The 20,840-nt window shown below is 37.8% G+C and overlaps 1 protein-coding gene across 2 annotated transcripts in view; it reads right to left on the reverse strand.

Annotated features, from left to right (window-relative positions):
* The window catches only part of LOC107704391 (ena/VASP-like protein), a 32,040-nt gene extending 13,835 nt beyond the window's left edge, over positions 1-18,205 (reverse strand). Inside the window, exons 1-3 of one of the 2 annotated variants that reach the window (XM_016507310.1) lie at positions 17,760-18,205; positions 6,398-6,566; positions 4,681-4,858 (exon numbers count right to left, since the gene is read on the reverse strand). In XM_016507310.1, the coding sequence (XP_016362796.1) occupies positions 4,681-4,858; positions 6,398-6,566; positions 17,760-17,764 (352 nt within the window). In that variant the 5' untranslated portion in view covers positions 17,765-18,205. Of the gene's footprint in view, positions 1-4,680; positions 4,859-6,397; positions 6,567-14,816; positions 14,995-17,759 lie in introns of those variants that run through there. The other variant, XM_016507309.1, reaches the window with a different exon arrangement.
* Between the last annotated feature and the right edge of the window lie 2,635 nt (positions 18,206-20,840).

The raw sequence follows: 20,840 nt of genomic DNA on the forward strand, positions 1-20,840 counted from the left end.
TCGAACTACACTACCCATAATGCATTTCCCTCGGAACTAACTGTTACGCCATAGATGATCTTCAGCATCTCCCGCAACACTGTCATTGATATGACTGCGATAAGCACGTGCAGCTGAAATCAACCACACACTCATCACAATGAAAACACCGACCTTAGAAATAACGAACGTGAACACTGGGATAATCGCGGATTTATATGGCGAACCCCCGTTGAAATGCATACACAAGAATGCTTATTTCATTCAACCTGTTTCATGTCCGTTACTATCAGCGTGTCCTCAGAGCGATTACATATGCTCTAAACTGCGTTTTGCTCCAGCTGTATAAACACAGATGCTAAATGTCTACACTACCAGTCAAGAGTTTTTGAACAGTAAGATTTTTAATGATTTTTTAAGAATTCTCTTCTGCTCACCAAGCCTGCATTTATTTCATCCAAAGTACAGCAAAAACAGTAAAATGTAAAAAATATTTTTACTATTTAAAATAACTGCTTTTTGTTTGAATATCTGTTAAACTGTAATGTATTTCTGTGATGCGCAGCTGTATTTTCAGCATCATTACTCCAGTCTTCAGTGTCACATGATCTTCAGAAATCATTCTAATATACTGATTTGCTGCTCAAGAAACTTTTCTGATTATTATTATTATTATGTTGAAAACAGCGAGTATAATGTTTCTTTTATGAAAGTTCAGAAGAACAGCATTTATCTAAAATAGAAAGTTTTTGTAACATTATAAATGTCTTTATCATCCCTTTTGATCAATTTAAAGCACCTTTGCTAAATAAAAATATTAATTTCTGAAGATCCTGTGACACTGAAGACTGGAGTAATGATGCTGAAAATACAGCTTTGATCACAGAAATAAATTACAGTTTAACAGATATTCATATAGAAAACAGCTGTTTTACATTCTAATAAAATTTCACAATTTTACTGTTTGTACTACTGTATTTGTGATCAAATCTTTAATTCAAATCTAATGACTCCATTCTTTTGACCGCTGGTGTGTGTCAGTCAGTAGGTAAGTTCACATTAACTGCAGCGTTCATGACAGAAACACACGTTTGCGAGGCATGTAAGCAGTGATCCGGGCCGAGTGTCCAGTGAATCGGTCAGTGACCGCGGCTCATCAGGACTATAAACATAACGCTCCCGGAGAAACATGTCATCTGGAGCAGATCCTCAACACCGTAAATATTGTAACACATCTATAACACAACCATTCCTCACGATCATGTTTCACCAAAACACTGGAAACCTGAACCCATCTGACACACACACACACACACACACACACACACACACACACACACACACACACACACGCACACACACGCATACATATAAACTAGTGTTTGTTTAAGCTCTTGAGATGAATGGAGCTGATGATGATCACTGTTTTCTCCAGAGCTGCTTTACAGCTGAACTGAACCACATATAATATAAATAATGATTCATCAATTATGATGATCTTTGCATTCAGTTACTGAACACAACTGAATACTGAACTCTGAATTGATCTCTTAACCATCACTGAATCACTATTTTCCAGTTTAACACTGCGAAGCTGCTTTGACTTGTACTGTTAACTATAATGCTTCCGAATAGTTTGAACCTGAAATTACATGCAAACAACTAACTAATGAAATAAAGCCACTAGAAAGCTTCATATAGACGGATCATGATCACATCAGATAGAAGTGAACAAACACAGAAATCAGTTTGCATTGGTCTTGCTGCTTCACTAACAGTTCCTTCAATCTGTGACTAGCTAGTGAACCAGCGTGCTCTGTCTGTCTGATACACACTAATTAGTAGTGTTTACTAAGTCAATCATCACTAGTACAACACACTGCCTCTAGACCAGTGTTGGGTGTAACGCGTTACTGTAATTAAATTACTTATCCACTGTAAAAGTAAAGTAAGGGATTACTGTTCATTTTTAGGTCATTTAATTACAGTTACTTATAAAGTACTTGCGTTACATACTGTAAATAATTTCAACAGTTCTAAAATCAACACTGAACTTAAAATCTAAATTTAGCGTCGAATGCAGCAGTTATTCCTGATAACAGAGAAAAGACCTTATAATACTCAGACACAAATAAGACTAAAATCAATCGAATCTGTAAAGGGTCTACTTTTATTTGTGTACACTGACAATAACAAAACATTGTGCTTTTGTAAAATATAGAAAACACACAGGGTGCGCTTTCTGCTGTTTCGGGCTCTGTGAACAACTTTCTGAAGCGTGTCACAAAAATGAACTGAAACTCAGCGAATACTTGACACACAGACGTGAGATATATGTCTATAGAAAACTTTTAAATGAAACAATTCAAATCGAAAATGAATATTCTCTGATTATGTAATCCATATGAAACCAATGCGAGGTACAGTCTTTCCCGTCTGAGCTTATTATCTGCAGCCATACCTGCGCGCAGATAACAAAACACAGATAACAAAAAAATCAAGATTCATCTACTTTTCATTGTTTTTGGAAGAAGACTCGCTATGAGGAATAAGCCGGAATTTACCTCAGAAGAACAGCGCGATCTGACTTGGCTTTATTCAGTGGAGGAGATCATTTCTGTAATTTATTCTTACTTATATTAGTCGATGTGTTATTTTTACATAAACTTGTACGTATTTTATTAGTTGGGCTTTAAACTATCTTACCAAACTGAAATGTGTGAAAGCGAGTCAAATATAATATACATCCAGATATATAGACAACTTTCTATTACATATAGGCTAAATGTCATACGAAATGAGGATGTAATTTTCTTTTTTTTGCTATCATATAATAAAAATGTGATATACAATATACAGATATAAAGTAATGTGAATGTTTACACTGCAGCATGATGAATGTCACAGGAATGTTTAGATCAGTGTTTACTGATCTACTATCAGATGTCATTTTTATAATGTGCTAAGCAATAAGAGTTTAGTTTTTAAAATATCAGAACGTTGTTTATGTATTGTGTGGTAATAGAAAGCGTATGTGCATGAATCGTGTTGCTTTTTTGTTAGAAGTACAGGCAAAATCAGTATTAGTGACTGCTAATGTTGTATACAGTGTGTATGAAATATGGTACTCATTGCTTTGAAAAGTTTAATGCTTACAGCTTGATACATGTAATGTTTAACTTTCCTCATCCTTTTTTGTTATTCAGATATTTTGCAGAGTAATTCTACATGTTAACCAAAGGTTACTTTTTTTTTTATTAAAAATGTATTTAAATAAAAACAAAAGCTCTTTTGTTGATTTTGATTGCTTCCATTGTCCACATTTGCAAGTCGCTTTAGATAAAAGCGCCTGCTAAATGACAAAGTAAATATAAAAATGTTTAAGTGTTTTAAAGCTAAAAGGCTAAACTATTCTATGTTTGACTCAAATTGAAAGAATACAGATTTTCATTTATATTGTCTACGCATCAAGGTTTATAGGGATTTTAAGATGTAATTAACGATTAAAGTAATTAAAGTTACTTAAGTTACTTATTACTTATTTACAACAAGATCTAAAAGCTGCTGAATTTGCAATTTTTTTTTAAAGTAGAACATAACATTTAATGCATTTAAGCTAAAAACGAGAACAAATATCTGCCAGCGGACTAAATTCAAAGGGAAAACTAGTTAGTTTGTTTTCTTTTATGCTTTTTTTTTTTACTGTTTTAAAACATTTTTAAATCAATTTTCTATCATGTTTTATTCTTTGCTTTTGTTATTTCTTATGCATCTGTTTGTATTAATGTTATGATTATTCTAAATCCTTTTTATGTAAAGCACTTTGAATTACCACAGTGTGTGAAATAATGCACCACAATTATATATGCTTGCTTGCTTATTTTAAACTTCAATTAATTGCATTTTATTTCCCAAAGAAAACAAGAAATCTTATGTCATTTTGCATCTAAAATAAAAGTAGCTTAATCTAAGAATGTTTAGATATTTTTACTGGAAAACAAGACGAAAATACGGAGTATAAAAATACTTTTTTGCAGCACTAGTTTAAGATGTTGCAGTCCTATTTATCCCAAACTGAACACGAATGCATTTACAGTGAAATTTTGTTTTTGAATTTTCTGTAGTTTTGTCATGTATGTGATGCAATGCATCTTAGGATAATAAAAAGGAGAAGGAGAAATGTACATGTCTAAAGCACAAACACATATGCAGTACAATCCTCCATACATGACAAACACAGACCCTGAAACAGAAGAGAAGAAAGCCAGCAGAACTCGAACCCGAGCAGAGACGGAGACAGTGTGTGTACCTACAGGACATGCTGAAGAGGACGAAGCGGCTGTGGCAGACGCAGAAACACTGGCAGATCCAGTCTGTGATCATCGCTCACCTGAGCCTCATCATCATTACTGCTGTACTCTACCTGCTCACCGCGGCTCCAGTTTCTGACGCCAGTAACACACACCTGCCTGACAACAGCAGCGAAATGGCTCGCGTTTCTGTGTGTGTGCGTGTGTGTGTGTGAGTGAGTGTGTGTGTGTGTGTGTGTGTGTGAGTGTGTGTGTGTGGTAATGCCTGTTTTGTGTGTGTGTGTGTGTGTGTGTGAGTGAGTGTGTGACACGTCACTGCTTAAGTAAGAGTACGGTGAGGATCTTCTCTTCAGGACGCTGTAGTTTAACTGTAGTTATTAGTGATTGGTACCTCCGTCCTGGCTGCTGAGCAGGTTGAGGGCGAACAGCATGGTGTTGGAGAAGGTGGTGGCCTCCTCTTTACTGGCGAAGTTGAGTCCGTACACCTGCCGTGCGTCACGCCACTGGTGGAAGGTGGGCGTGGCCTGGTTATACTTCAGCCCCTTCACGATGGAGTAGTTGATGACCACCTGAGGTCAGAGGTCAGAGTGTGCTCAGGTTCTTCAATATCACTCAGACTATAGTGAAAATCAATAGCTATGTTTCAATCCACCTATTTTTGTGAACATTTTGGGATATCGCTTAAAAAACACCTGATGGAAATGCCAAGATGCGCATAAATTCTAAAAACGTGCATAAAAAACGTATGCGTTTAACTAAGTAGGATAAATGTCTTATCCAGTAAGAAAACATGCGCATAAACTACGATGGAAACACTTTCACCGAATAAATTCCTTAATGCGCATCAAAAAAGACATGTGACTTTGCGATGGGACAGCATAAAACTGGACCAACCAATGGAGCAATCTCATCACACAGCATCTGAAAAGCTTGAGCAAAGTCTCGTTAAAGTGCTTCGTTATAATTAACTCCCAGAACTGCGTTCCCAAACAGCAGACTCCGAAAATAAGATAACATGACCGCGTTTCATCTGCGCGCTCTGAAGCTCGTAATTTATTGTATACACAAATTATTACATACAGTGCCTTCTACAACTGCAGCGAACTTAGTTTTTCTTCGTGATATTTAGCACAAGTTAATCAGGAAGTGATGATTTTGTTCTCTTCAACTCACTGGATGGAAACGGTGCTTTATTCGCAAATGTTTTATACGATATTCCAATTTTGCGCATAAGTTGAATTCATAACTTTGGATGGAAACATAGCTAATGAATGAGTGATATTTGTGCTGATTATGAATGTAAGGAATATGTTCCCCTCACTGTACGAGTGTTTTATATTGATAACGAGTGTTTATTATTGAGTAGGTGAAACAAGTCTTTAAAGATTGAAATCTACAGATGCAAACAGATAAAGTGCAATGTGTATTTTGGATGATTTGTTTCCACTAGTCTGAAAGAAGAGACATGATATGGTAGCAAAACAAAGCAATGCATGAAAAAACAAACGTTTTGCATCTTGCCGCAACACTGGACTATTTTAATACTTTAAAAATACACAATATTTGTGCTTTTATGCTTATTAGAAGCAGAGATGTTTTTCAAAATATCTTCTTTTGTGTTCAGATGAGAACAAAACTTGAACTGAATTGATCTGAATAATGACAGTTGTTTTCTGTAGTTAGTTTAATAACAGATTAATTTTGCATCATTAACACCGTTATTTTCCTGTTTATTACTGTGAAGCTGCTTTGAAACAAAAATGCTATAGAAACGATTGTGACTTGACTTGCGCAGAAGTAAGTCAGTCTTGAGGTAAATGCTGGTCGGTTGCATAAACTGCTTAGACTAGTCTTCAAAAGTTAGTCATCTAAATTGTTTTCTTAAAGACTGGTCATAACTTATTAAAGTCTGTTACAAAAAGACAGATTGGCCCAATGTGAGTCAGAAAAGTAAGACTGACTACCTCTTGGTTAACTGCTGGTTGGTCAAACTGTTTCTTAAGGCACAGTCTTAACATAGTGGCTATGTTTATGCAACTGGCCCTGGTGATTTGTGGTGAGTGATCTGGTTAGTTAGTGTTAGTGTAGAGTTAGACGAGCAGACGCACCTGCTGGTCCTGCAGTTTGACTCCCACCACGCGGAAGGTGTTGCTGCTCGTGTTGTGGTAGATGTTGATTCGACTGAAGCCCTGCTGACCCGGTTTGATCGGCACCCATTTTTTGCTGGTGTCGTCGTAGACCATGACGGAGGCGCGGGCCTGACAGATGCTCTGCTCGCTGAAACAAACCAAACACACAGCGGGTCAATCGATGCAAACACACTGTCACTCAGATCATCACCCATCAACAACCCGCCTGATACCAGATCAACAATGTCCTGGCAACCATCCCAGGGCTCGACAAACTGGCTGTTATTTAGCCTCTCATTAAAAAACCACAACTTGACCCCAAAGATCTAGTTAATTACAGACCGATCTCGAATCTCCCTTTTCTGTCCAAGATACTAGAAAAGATAGTATCCTCACAATTATATTCCTTCTTAGATAAAAAAGGTATCTGTCAGGATTTAGACCGTATCGTAGTACAAATGACCTGCTCTTATCATCTGATCGTGGTTGTATCTCTCTATTAGTGCTACTGGATCTTAGCGCTGCGTTCGACACTATTGACCACAACATTCTTTTGAATAGACTAGAAAACTTTGTTGGCATTAGATGACGTGCATTAGCATGGTTCAAATCACACTTATCTGACCACCATCAATTCGTAGCAGTGAATGAAGAGGTATCATATCGATCACAAGTGCAGTATGGAGTACCTCAAGGCTCAGTACTAGGGCCATTACTTTTTACGCATGATGACATCACTGAATTCAATGATGAACTGCCTTTAACTGAAAATTGAGTGTTTACTATTGTCATTTTGCATTACTGACACACTATTTCCCTAATTAATGCTGTACAGTTGCTTTGACACAATCTGTATTGTTAAAAGCGCTAGATAAATAAAGGTGACTTGACTTGACATACAGATGAGAACTGAGGTTTATTTGTGAATGCATCTTGCATCTTTATGCATGCAGTTTATGCATGTGTAACATGTTTTAGACTCCAGTGGTGTCACATGATTTCATCATGATGCATGTTTAATTCAGCGAGTGCCATATTTTGGATTTTTAAACCAGCTGCATGAAAAATATGCTAAGAAGCGTCCAGCAGTCATGTAGATCACGCTGCAGTGAAACTCTGTACTACACTACAGCTGCTGAGAGTGCTGACAGTCATGTGACCTTCACCTCCTGTCAGAATGAGAGAATGCACATGAACATCAATGTCAGAATCACACAGAGCATCACTGCAGTGGCTCGTACAGTTTATTTGTGAATGCATCATTCATCACGTTTATGCATGCAGCCAGTGTGCAATAATAAATGTTTCAGACTGCAGTGCATGTTTAATTCAGCAACTGCCATGCAGTTATCATCTCACAAATATCATTAATTTGCACTTTTATTATATATATATATGTATATATACACGACACATGCTGCACTCTCGACACACACACACACACTCAAACACATACGCACATTAAATGAAAAAGAAAAGTGTAATTTTCACCGGTTTTATCCTCCTTCAGGTGAAAATCACAACACATAAATGGAAATTATCTGAATAATGACTCTACTGTCTCTTGTAGAGCAGTTTTACAGCTGAAATTGAGTTTAGACTAGACGTGACGTGGTCAAGTATGGTGACCCATACTAGGAATTAGTGCTCTGCATTTTAACCCATCCAAAGTGAACACACACAGCAGTGAACACACACACACAGTGAACACACACCCGGAGCAGTGGGCAGCCATTTATGCTGCGGCGCCCGGGGAGCAGTTGGGGGTTCGGTGCCTTGCTCAAGGGCACCTCAGTCGTGGTATTGAAGGTGGGAGAGAGCGCTGTACATTCACTCCCCCCACCTACAATCCCTGCCGGTACGAGACTCGAACCCACAACCTTTGGGTTATGAGTCCGACTCTCTAACCATTAGGCCACGACTTCCCCCATACAATTGATACGTGAACATTAACACTGTTATTTTCCTTATTACTGTGAAGCTGCTTTGAAACAAACTATGAGATTGTTACTGTCGCAGAATAAAAAATAAAACTTTTTATCTCACAATTCTGTCTTATTTTCTCGCAATTCTGAGATATAAACTCAGAATACAGGGGGCAAATCAGAATTGTGAGAAATAAAGGCAAAATTGTGAGATAAAAAGTTGCAATTACCCCTTTTTTTTATTATTATTCCATGGTGGAAACGAAACCATATAAAACAAAACAAAAACAGAATTGTGAGATGTAATAATTAGTTTATATCTCCCAATTTAGAATTTTGAGAAAAACAGTTTAAATTGTGAGACAAAACATTGTAATTATGAACTTATTTATTAACATAATTATTAATATTTTTATCCCATGGTGAAAACAAGCTTCCATAATAATCCGTATAAAGCGTTATAGAAATAAACATGACTTAACTGACCCATGAATCCGGACCAGATAAACCACAGACCCAAACCAGAACTCACTGCTGGTTTACTGCTAGTTATTTCACAGGATTGCGCCTCATTTATTCTCCATAAGAATGAAACAGAATCTGTTCAGAAGTAAATCTTCTGAGCTCTTGTCATAATCTCTAGGGATGAATCTAAACAGAAAATGATTTAATACCTCATTTAGCGGCTTTACAGCTGTTACATCTGTTTATAAATGAGATACAAACTCGCAATTTCTGACTTTCTATCTCACAGTTCTCAAAGTCTGAATTGTGAGATTAAAAAAGTCACAATTACCTTTTTTATTTTTTTTTATTCCATGGCAGAAATGGTCTTTCACATTTAACACACTGGAATCTGCAAAGAAAGCAGGTCAAATGAATGATAGACTGATTCTCCAGTGACGTCTGAGCACCTGCTTTCTGCTGTGGATTAAATCATGGAATAGCAGGAATTACCCTGTCAGTATCACACAGATGTGCATCTGCAGCATCAAACACACACACACACACACTCACACTCACACACACACTCGCACGCTCACACTCACACTGACACTCACACACTCTCGCACACGCACACACACACACACACACACACACACACACACACCCTTCACATTACGTTTGTTGAGTCTGTCACTCTATATCAGAAGAGACACGGGCTGTGCTGTGGTTGCCATGGTGACCTGGCTAGTGTGTCTATGGGATGCTGAGCAGCCTCATGTCTCCATGGTACCCAGAAGCCTTTGGTATGCAGCACAAAGCCTGCAGCATCACAGCCTGTGTCTCTCTTCTGACGGTATCTACTCTCTTAATTCACTGACCTACATTTTTATCAATGAATATCTTGAAATATGGCAAATTATGGAATGAAACGTTGATTTTACAGCTCTGGTATTTTTATTCCTCTAAAGCCCAGCTCACACTACAGGATTTTTAGCCCGATTTAGCCCCTTCAAGGATCAGAGCAAAAATCTTGTCGAGCACCTCGATCGGTCCCGATGTTCGGCGCGGATTATCTGCTAATGTTAGGCGTTCACAGATTGAATCTTGCAAAAATGAACATTAGCTGTAAATGTGTTTATTAGGAGATCAGGATGAGTTTGTTTCTTCATCAGGTTTGTAGAAATATAGCATTGCATCAGTGTCTCAGCAATGGATGCTCTGCAGTGAATGGGTGCCGTCAGAATGAGAGTCCAAACAGCTGATAAAAACATCACAATAATCCACAGCACTCCAGTCCATCAGTTAACATCTGGAGAAGATAATAGCTGAAACAAATCCAGCATTAAGACTTCAAACCATTGCTTCTGGCTAAAATACGTTCATCATCTATAATTCCAGTTAGCAAAAAATATGTTCCAAGAATGTTTTGCTAACATTGCCATTAAGTTATGAACATGCTATTTCTGAATGTTCAAAACATTAAATGTTTTTTTTTAGTTTAAATCTTGGTTGTGTCAACATTAAGGGAAGATTCCATTTAATCATTTTGCAAACATTATGGGAACGTTACTTTTTCTCTCTGAACATTCTGAAACAAGTAGCAACATTTAAAAAATGTTAGACGAACGTCCAACGAAAACATTTCAGAAAAAAGATTTTGTCTTCTCCAGATGTTAACTGATGGACTGGAGTGCTGTGGATTACTTGTGATGTTTTTATCAGCTGTTTGGACTCTCATTCTGACGGCACCCATTCACTTCTGAGACACTGATGCAATGCTATGAAACGGTGGGTACATTTTCAGCTAATCCTCATTTTTGGCTGAACTGTTTCTTTAAGAACAGTCATCGGTGACTATGTCAGTGTCCCGAAGCGCTGCAGTGCTAAAGCATCATCTGTCTGTCCTACTGTACTAATAACCTCGTTATTTATCACAGCAGCAGCTGATCTGTAGCGTCTGCAGCATCAGCATCACATCTAAACCACAGCATCTCCTACATGAGGACATTTGAACGTCTACCTTTGTCTCTAAACAATCAATGTGCTACTGGAATATGTGTAACCAAAACAAACCTCAGTCTGATATGGAAGACTGCTTCTGCCGCAGAATATAAATATAAAAAAGGTAATTGTGGCTTCATCTCACAATTTATAGACATTTTCTCAGAACTGTAAGTCGTGAAATGTAATCTCAGAATTGTGAGACATAAACATGACACTATGACATGTCCCTACCAATATCACTGACTACTAAACTGTCCCTAGCAATAATTTTGATCAAACGATTAAATATATGTGTATGTAACTACTGTTATTGTAATTTCGGCTGGATCTGAAATATGTCACAACATAGATATTACCTGAGAAGTTAAAGAAATATGCTAGAAAACTGCACACATTTAATAGATGTGTGGAGTAAGAACATATAAGAGCCGAAGTGTTTGAAACGTGCGAGCACAGTTCAGCTGAATGAACAAGTTTATCCTCTTATTGTTCTGCTGTTTTGTGTTCATCTGCTCTTTTCACATTGACTATCACTCTATATAGACTAATACAATCACATACAACAACCATTTCTCAAATATTTATTACAATATATACTGATAAACTGAACATTCGCTTCAATGTTATCAGAGACTGGATGCATTCAACTGATTTCCCATTGAACTGCAGCTCAAACTATTTCAAATATAGTGAATTAAGCTACAAACTCAATAATAATGAACAATGTTTCCATCTAACATGTATTTTGAGCTGCAGCTCGTCATATTAATGGAGTGTTTCACTAGTTAGCAGTAAACCGGTTACCTCGCCTGAATATGTTCATAGATTTGTATTGGATGTTATCTTTGGAACGCAAATATGGATATTTTATTTGTAACCATCATATTTTTATCACTTATTTCAGTTAATGTCATAAATCTAGCTGAGTCAGTAGAAGAGCTGACAGTGTCGTGTAAACATGACAGAAGATGAGAAAAGTGGAGGAACAGATGAACTGATTCAATTGAGTGAATAATTTACACTGGAACCGCTCCGATTGATTTAAACGCGTGACTTCAATCATTCAGTTCAACCGATTCACTAACAAAAACCAGATCAAAAGAGCGCTTCATTTTTGAATTTCGACATCGCTTGTAATGGTTTTAGAAAGCACGCAGTGATGGGAGAAGAGCTTCTCGAAACTCCGAATCAATTAAACCATTGCGTCGCAAAATGATTCACTATTTCGAAGCGCTCCAATAGGATCATGTATCGCGAATCATTTGATTCAGATCGGGACTTCGGAGCAGGGTTCGCGAATTGAACGATTCGTGATCCGCGCACCGAGTCCTGGGCTGCGTTCCAGTCTATTTTTTATGCCCTTCACTCGCAAACTTCCCTCCGTCTCGTTGACTCGGATGTACGTCATTGGTTACGTTGCATGAGCGCCCACTACTGGCAGAACCCTTGCAATGGGCTGAACTGGAACGGCCTAACCCCTTGATCACTTAGAATCTGCTGTGGAGTTGGATTATTGTTTACATTTTTCCCTTGTTTGGTGCAGCATCCTATATGTATAAAGGTATGCTTGGGCCGTTATAAATGTTAAAAAAAATCATTTATATATTATAGAGTTGTTTGGGGTGGGGATAAACTAAACGCGATCTGCGATGACGTCATAATCGTGCTGCATTGTGGTCTGTGGAGTAGGGTTGTGACGGTGAGGAACTTTTCCCACCGGTTAATGGACGTGTGACAACACCGGTAATACCGGTATCACCGTTGGGGTGGGGTTAGGTCGTTTGAGTTTCCCTCTTTTCTTCGCTTTCAAATGGCTTGTAAAAGTGCCGTACGCATTTTACTTTCACTTTCAGATTAGCGGCAATTCCCCGTTGATTCAATTTAAGCAACAACAATGTCAAGCTCATAGAACTTTTATTAACAAAACGAATAAAAATACACCATATATGCCTAATAAAATAACAAATTACTTAGGCTACACAAAGTTTAAATAGGTATATAAATAACTGAAAATCAGCAAACACTGTGGAACCAAATAAATAAGAAACGAATGTTTGAAAAAAACTTCCAGTCAATAGGCTTTTCAAAATCTAAAATATTGCCAAACGGGCGCCTTTGCGTTTCCTTTCTAAGCAATCTTCTGCCACCGTCTTGTCTTTCTCAGCTCGCTCTTGTTAGTCAGCTCGACTCACTCTCCTCACGTGATTAATACAATCTGACTGCTGCTCCGTGGTGCACTGTCGTTCGCGCACGGCTCGACACGCTGCATTGAGCGTTTAGTTTTTAAAAGTGTCTGTCCTCTAACTGAACTACGCTAAATTATTTTTGTTACTATAAAAAAAATCAAAACGACGGTGGGGGCGGTAGGCAAATGACGTAACCGGTGTTGCGGTTAACACCGGTATAACCGAAAACACCGTCTATCGCAGCTAGCCTATTGTAGAGCAGTCTGAAGTGTGCATATGAAGCAGACTCGCTCCCTCTGTCAAAATCGAGGGGTCGAGGGTTTGTCCATATAAACTTCCCTCGTTCACTTCACGAAGTGGAACACGCTTCAGAATAGCAGCGGGGATTCCCCCGAGGGGAAGTGCTTAGGGAAGTTCACGAGTGCGTGTCTAAAAGTGGAGTGGAACCCAGCCCTGATCTGAAATGATGGTTCACGAATCATTATTCAGATCGAGACTTCGGAGTGCGAAGCGAATCATTTGATTCAGATTGGAACTTCGGAGCAGGTTTGCAAATCTTGTTTTTTTCTTTCTTTTTTTATTAAACAGTAGAAAACATAAAACCATTAAGGCAGTAGGGCATACAGTTATAAAAACAAAAAGAAAGAAAGAAAGAAACTATGGTTTTTGTATAGGCCTAACCACAATTTTACTACAAATACCATGGTTAAACTATGGTTAGTGTAGCAAAACTACAGTTCATTTGTCATTACCATGTTTTAACTATAGTAACCATATCTTCTTTTTTTTCTTTTTTTTGAGTAAACCCAGGTAAATTTTCATAAGGGATGTGTTGCCAGGTTAAGAAGAAAAAAGTAAAAAATGTTCACCTTAAGAGGACACAGGATGAATATAGAGATGCAGTTTTCACTGCTTTAGGATTCACAGAAGTTTAGATAGTTTCCATATACTCGTCTAGATCAACTCTGAATAAAGAAAACAGATTTTTGTTTCTGTATGTGACATTTAGCTAGCAGGAAACACATATGAATTAAGTTATATTTTCCTATATTCTCTTTTGAGTAGTCAAACTGAGTCAAACTTCTCCAAAGGAGATCAGATGATCATAATGTCTCTGTGTGGTTCACTGACAAACAAGTGAATGAATCTTCCTCAGAAGAGACAAAAACAGCAGCTCACTTCAGTGTCTGACTTATATTAGAATCACGTCCAGAAGCTTTTTGTGAAATTTGGAGAATCTCATGAATCTGTTGTTTTAGCTCTTCATATTTAAGGAGAGAACCAGCGTTTAACTCTCTGAACCAGAGCGAAGGAAACCCGCATGTGTTAGACAGTAAACTGATGCTAAACTCTCATCAAGCAGCGAGTGCAAGTGAAGACAGACTTTGCTGGGTAAAGGACACTTAACTTAACACACGGTTAAGACACTCACATGAAGAGATGTGACCGATTCAGATCAAACTTTTCTCATCATATGTTCATCTCTGGTAGTTTACCTGGCATATTTCTCACACTAAACCAACAAAATAAAATTATGAGGAACAAAACCAAATGTTGTTTAATCTCTGTGTCGCAGAGATTGGTTTGATCAGCTGGGGTTTAAAGACATTACGCCGGTTCCTGAGCAGTGGAGGTCAAATCTGATTAGCAGACCAAAACTACAGGAACGATGTGTAAGATTACTCCATCCATCCATTAGGTAACAGCACGTCTCCTCCAGAGATCACGAGAACAAAAGAGGATCCGTGTGATGCTGTAAATCAGGCCTTCATCTGTATGTTTTCCGGCTTCACTGCTCCGTTAGGGTTCACGTCTCGGAGACGAGGAGGAACATACCTGATCTTGATGTCGGTGAGTGGCACGCCGGGCTCGCAGTAGATCTGCGGGAAGTAGAAGTGTTGAGATGGGACGTTAATATCCATGATCATAGCAGAGGAACAGGTGCTTCTGGAATCCTGCTTCTCTCTCTCTCTCTCTCTCTCTCTCTCTCTGCGGCTCGGCTCCCCTCCCCCTCTTCCTCGTCCTCTTCCTAGATGCAAATTAATTCTCTGCCAGCAGGAGGCGTGTTTGCAGCAGCAGAGATAGAGGTCTCCCCGGTAAAGGCAGTACACACAGCAGAGCTCCGCTCACACACGTTGCTTTATCAGGCATAACAGGCAAGATTAAACGAAAATAACATTGAAACTTTTCTGAAGACAGTCGGTTCCCTTCAAAGATACATTCATATAAAAACACCCACGCTGCATTTTGACTTTGAAACGTACAGAGCTCATGTTTATTCAACGAAGTCAAAGCCTTTTGGAAAATCTATTTTTGGAGGTCAGTGTTGATATTGTGATGGGCCGCCACAAATAAATCAATGTATGGGAAACCCTGTATCTATACTTTACACAATAATTAATATAAATAATTGTGCTACAATCACTCTCTCACACACGCACACTCTCACGCACACTCTCACACACACTCTCACACACACACACACTATACACAAACACACACACACAGATAGGCCTGGGCGATAAAGATGGTATCAATATTTATCGACGGTACACCTTCTTCGATATCGATATAAAAAATGTTCAATATAGTGCACAATATAGGCACGTGCTCTGAGTGACGCAGACAGCACACACAAACATGAACACATGCTGAAATGAGTGCTGTGACACACACACACACACACACACACACACACTCCAGCTGCAGACGCTGCTCACGCGAGAGAGAGCGCACACACACACACACACACACACACACTCCAGCTTCAGGTGGATCAATTCTGTGTCTGACTCTGTTATATAACTATTACTAAGCTGACAGGCTCCAGACTCTATTATTAGCAGCAGAGTGTGTGCTGAAGCCAGAGATGATTTCATGCTGCGTAACGAACATCAAGCGCAGGAATCTGAGTCGCACCAAACTAACCAGAAACCAGAAACAGCAGCTTGATGGCGTCCCGCTCACCTGAATCCTAAAGAGTTTAACACCGTTTCCAATTCTAAACGGCCTCTGATAAAGAAAATGCCCTTAACGGCACTGATTTCTTAGAATTAAATGGATTGTTCACCTAAAAATCATCATTTACTCAAAAACTCATGTCGTTCAAACCTGAATGACTTTCACTGACTGTTAAAGTCCAAATGACTTTTGGACCCCATTGACTTTCACTGTACAGACAAATCAAACCCTGAATCATTTCTCTAAACTTCATCTTTTGTGATTCACAGAATAAAGTCATTCAGGTCTGAACGACATGACGAGTAAATGATTTCTGAGTGAACGATCAGTAATGCTCTCAGTTCATCTGCAGTCAGACTGGAGGAAAGCAATGAGTCGAATCATAACTGATTCTGATTCACTTGAATCTGACTCACTCTCACACTGTAGATTCAGTTTAAAACCAGACGGACGACACTGCTGTCCCAAAACAGCTCCGACACGGAGTATTCATACTACAGATATGAGTTATAGATCAGCGGATCCCATCTCAAAACCACTGAAAATGATTAAAACAAGACACAACAAGCATGAAATTAAGCCAAAACAGCTCAAATCAAGACAGCTCTTATTTTAACTCACTCCCAAAACAACTGGCTTTGAAGAACCCAGATCCACTTGGAAAACTAGGATTAGTGTTATTCCTATACCTGGAAAAGAAAATATATACAAATCCTAAAAGCCAAGCTCTAAAATATTATAATGGGAAGAAATTGTGAGTAAAATTATACATATACAATTTTAAATAATAATATATGATAAAAAAAATTTTATATATATATATATATATTTGAAAAGAAAATATATACAAATCAAAGCCAAGCTCTAAAATATGATGGGAAGAAATTGGGAATAAAAAAATAAAACATAATTTAAAAAAAATTATATAAGTATATATATATATCCTTCAAATATTGTTTAATTTTATTCAATTCCTTTTTTTCGTCAGTTTTAGTAGTTATATTAAATTTTAGTAATCAGATTCTAATGTAATCTAAAATCAAGCATGTCTAGTTAATTGAAACCATAAACCTATATAATCTGACAAAAAAATGTATTAAAAGTTTAACCAAAATTAAATTTTTAGGGCCAAATGCGATTTGTTTTATTTTTTCTCAAACTCTGCACTTTGCTCCCAAATTCAATCCAAAGCATGTCTAATCGATTGAACTCATAAAACGTAATCGTTGTTTTTTTTGTATTTATTTATTTTTTTCTGTTTGAATTTTTCTAGACTTATGACTAATAAAATTGATGAACAGAAACAGTGGTAATCAAACGCAGCCACAACACATTAACAATTCAATTTTTAAAAAAATGTAATCAAGCAAAAATGTCATATTTATTATTATGATGCTAACTGATGTTATGAGTGTTTTCTGTGTCTGAGAGTGATTTACATGCAAGAGATCCTTACATTCAATAACAATAACAGCATCGATCACCTTCACCAATCAGCACGCGCACAGCTGCGGTTACCATGACAACAGCCGCGCTGACCACGCCCTCTGTGACACATCAGAGCGCGGCAGAGACGCGCGATCATCGCACCGAAACGCGTCCCTGTGAGCCGCGACGCTCATCACTACACGACACTGACGCGGTGAATGCGTTGCGTCGCCGCTGACGGGAGCGATGCGTCAAAACCGTTTTCACCAATAACTCACATAAATGGCGCGTAAATCCCCAAACCGCGCAGATAATCACAGCACAGCTTCCCGCCTCAGCTTCGCGCCGTTAATAATAACAACAACGGGTAATAATAACGGTCGCGCTTACCTCATATTTCCTCCGTCTTCTTCGTGATCAGTACAGATGGAATAACGTCAGCGCAGTGTTTCGGTACAGCTGGATCTCCGGTGATGATCGTTAAACCGCCGCCGCTCGCGACGCGCGGGGAAAATGCGACAGAACCGAACGCGCCGCTTCTGCGCGGAGTGCGAGGCGTTGTCTCGTGTGTTGGTCGCCGTGTTGAGCTCTTCTCGTCCATCTCACAGAGATCGCGGCCGTCCTCCGGTCACCGGCAGCGGCGCTTCGGTTGCCATCTTCCGCCCGCCGCGCCGCGCGCTGACTCACCGCTTCTGCCGCTGGCGCGCTCCGCTCCGTCACACCGGAAACACGCGACGCGCTGATCAAACACACCGAACACCGGAGGAACTGAAGACTGCTGGCTTAAACCCGCACGATCATCATCATCATCATCATCATCAGCATCATCAGCAGCAGCGGAGGGGGTTTGTTTATCGTTCTCTGAACCACATAATAAATAATTGAGTGAATTATTTTTCTTTTTTTTTATGTTTTGTAACTATTTGTGAATTTTGCTAACAATTTATGAGTTCAAATGTTTTGTACACCATATTTTTTCACCTTTAAAATAAAATTACTCTGCAATTATTTGTGAAATGTACTAACAGACAGATTCACATTCTGCTGTAAAGCAGCTCTAACAAGTCAATAGTGTCCCTCTGCAGCTCGAGTCAGTTCAGTGTTGATTCAGATCAGCTGCATAACTGTAAATTCATCTGTATATACAGTGTTTGTGTGCACATGCATGTACAGTATGTGTGAGCGCTGTGACACACTAAAGACACACGAGAGCAGTGTTTGACATTTTTCACATCTGTGTGTAGTTTGGTGTGTATGTGGATAATTATGTTATGTTTGTGTGTAGAGTTACTACGCAAAAATACCATTTGTAGAAGAGTTCAAATAGTTTTGAAGAAGTGTTTGCTTTTGCAAGATGTGTGTGACGTAAAGAATTGGATGCATTTTTCAAGTTTCATGAGATTCACTTTTATATTTTAAATGCATAATATTGAGTAATCATTATATTATGATTTGACACGCCGGGAGCCTGAAGGACGGAAATACAGAGAAATGACTAAATAAGCATAAAGCAATTTCTGTGAATTATCCAAAAATGCCTTACTGCTATTACACAGTGGTTACCATAAAAATATTATATGAATATATTATAAATATATTTAATATATTATTAATTATTATATAACATTTACATTACATTTATACATTTACTAGATGCTTTTATCCAAAGTGACTTACAAAAGAAAAACAAAGCAATTTGTCAAAGAGCCAACAATATTGTAATACACAATATACTATGACAATATTAAAATGTAAAAAAAAAAAGTTAATTTTTATTTTAGTTTCAACAGGTACATCTACACAAATGCTGGGTTGTTTCAACCCAATGCTGGGTCAAATATGGACTAACCCAACTGTTGGGTTAAAAAGTTAATTTAAAAATGTAACCAAAATTTAACCCAAAAGTTGGGTTAGTCCATATTTGACCCAACATTGGGTTGAAACAACACAGCATAAAGCAATTTCTGTGAATTATCCAAAAATGCCTTACTGCTATTACACAGTGGTTACCATAAAAATATTATATGAATATATTATAAATATATTTAATATATTATTAATTATTATATAACATTTACATTACATTTATACATTTACTAGATGCTTTTATCCAAAGTGACTTACAAAAGAAAAACAAAGCAATTTGTCAAAGAGCCAACAATATTGTAATACACAATATACTATGACAATATTAAAATGTAAAAAAAAAAAGTTAATTTTTATTTTAGTTTCAACAGGTACATCTACACAAATGCTGGGTTGTTTCAACCCAATGCTGGGTCAAATATGGACTAACCCAACTGTTGGGTTAAATTTTGGTTACATTTTTAAATTAACTTTTTAACCCAACAGTTGGGTTAGTCCATATTTGACCCAGCATTGGGTTGAAACAACCCAGCATTTTTTAGTGTAGCGGTTTCACAGAAACTCATGTTAAACCAGTGTTATTTTAGTATCACTGACATAATATGAATATTGAATAATGAATATATGTGAATATTTAGAATTTTTTATTTTTATATTTTGCATTTTCATTTTAGTTAATGTTTTAGAAATGTATTGGTGTTTTATTGAAATATAAATGTTTGTAGGGGTCTCAAGCTATTCAAATTTTTTTATCTAATTAAATACATGATGTGCTGATTAATTAATCGAATTAATCTCCAATTTTTATATATATATATATATCTCACCTATTTTTCCGGCAGCTGTTTCCTTTGGTTTGCTGTGAAGGAGACACTGAGGTCAGTTACTGAAGACTGCAGGAGTTTCAGAACATGCAGCTTTTACTCACATCTCCAGCGCTTTCCTGCAGGAGCTGATGCTCGTCTTCACTTTAGTGCTCAGAGTGTCTTTACAGCTTCCAGCAGCAGTCCTGCAGAGAGAGAGATGCTGTCAATCATCTGAACACACACACACACACACACACTCACACTCACTCACACACACACAACACACACACACACACACACGCACGCACACACACTCGCACACACTCACAATTCATAATTAGATGAAGAGCTGCTGACGTATCAGTAATATTCATCAGAGCGCCGAATGTTCATTATCTCATTCTGTCAATGCTGCACATTCATAATCATAGTTACATATTCATGCATCTCATAACAAGTTAATTTCTTCTCCATGTATGAAATAACTGCATCATAAAATCATAAACTTGGCCTATGGTTACATTATCAACATATATACACTAAATATTATTAAGATATGTTGTTCTGAAACTCTGGTTTATTCTGTCTAACTGGGGCAATAAATGACAGGAGTCTCGTCAGTAATCCATATTAATAAAAGTTCATGTTTTTGTACTGTGAGCTGCAGATTTTGATTGGTTTATGATGACAATCATGAGGTTTTTCTTTCCAGGAAGCAGCAGGAATATGAAAGTCATTGGTGTGAATGTGGAGCAGCTCTGATTAATCCATATTCAACAGCAATCCTGTCTTGTCTGCT

Source organism: Sinocyclocheilus anshuiensis, unplaced genomic scaffold (genome assembly GCF_001515605.1).
Source record: "Sinocyclocheilus anshuiensis isolate Anshui unplaced genomic scaffold, SAMN03320099.WGS_v1.1 scaffold1115, whole genome shotgun sequence".
Lineage (NCBI taxonomy): Eukaryota > Metazoa > Chordata > Actinopteri > Cypriniformes > Cyprinidae > Sinocyclocheilus > Sinocyclocheilus anshuiensis.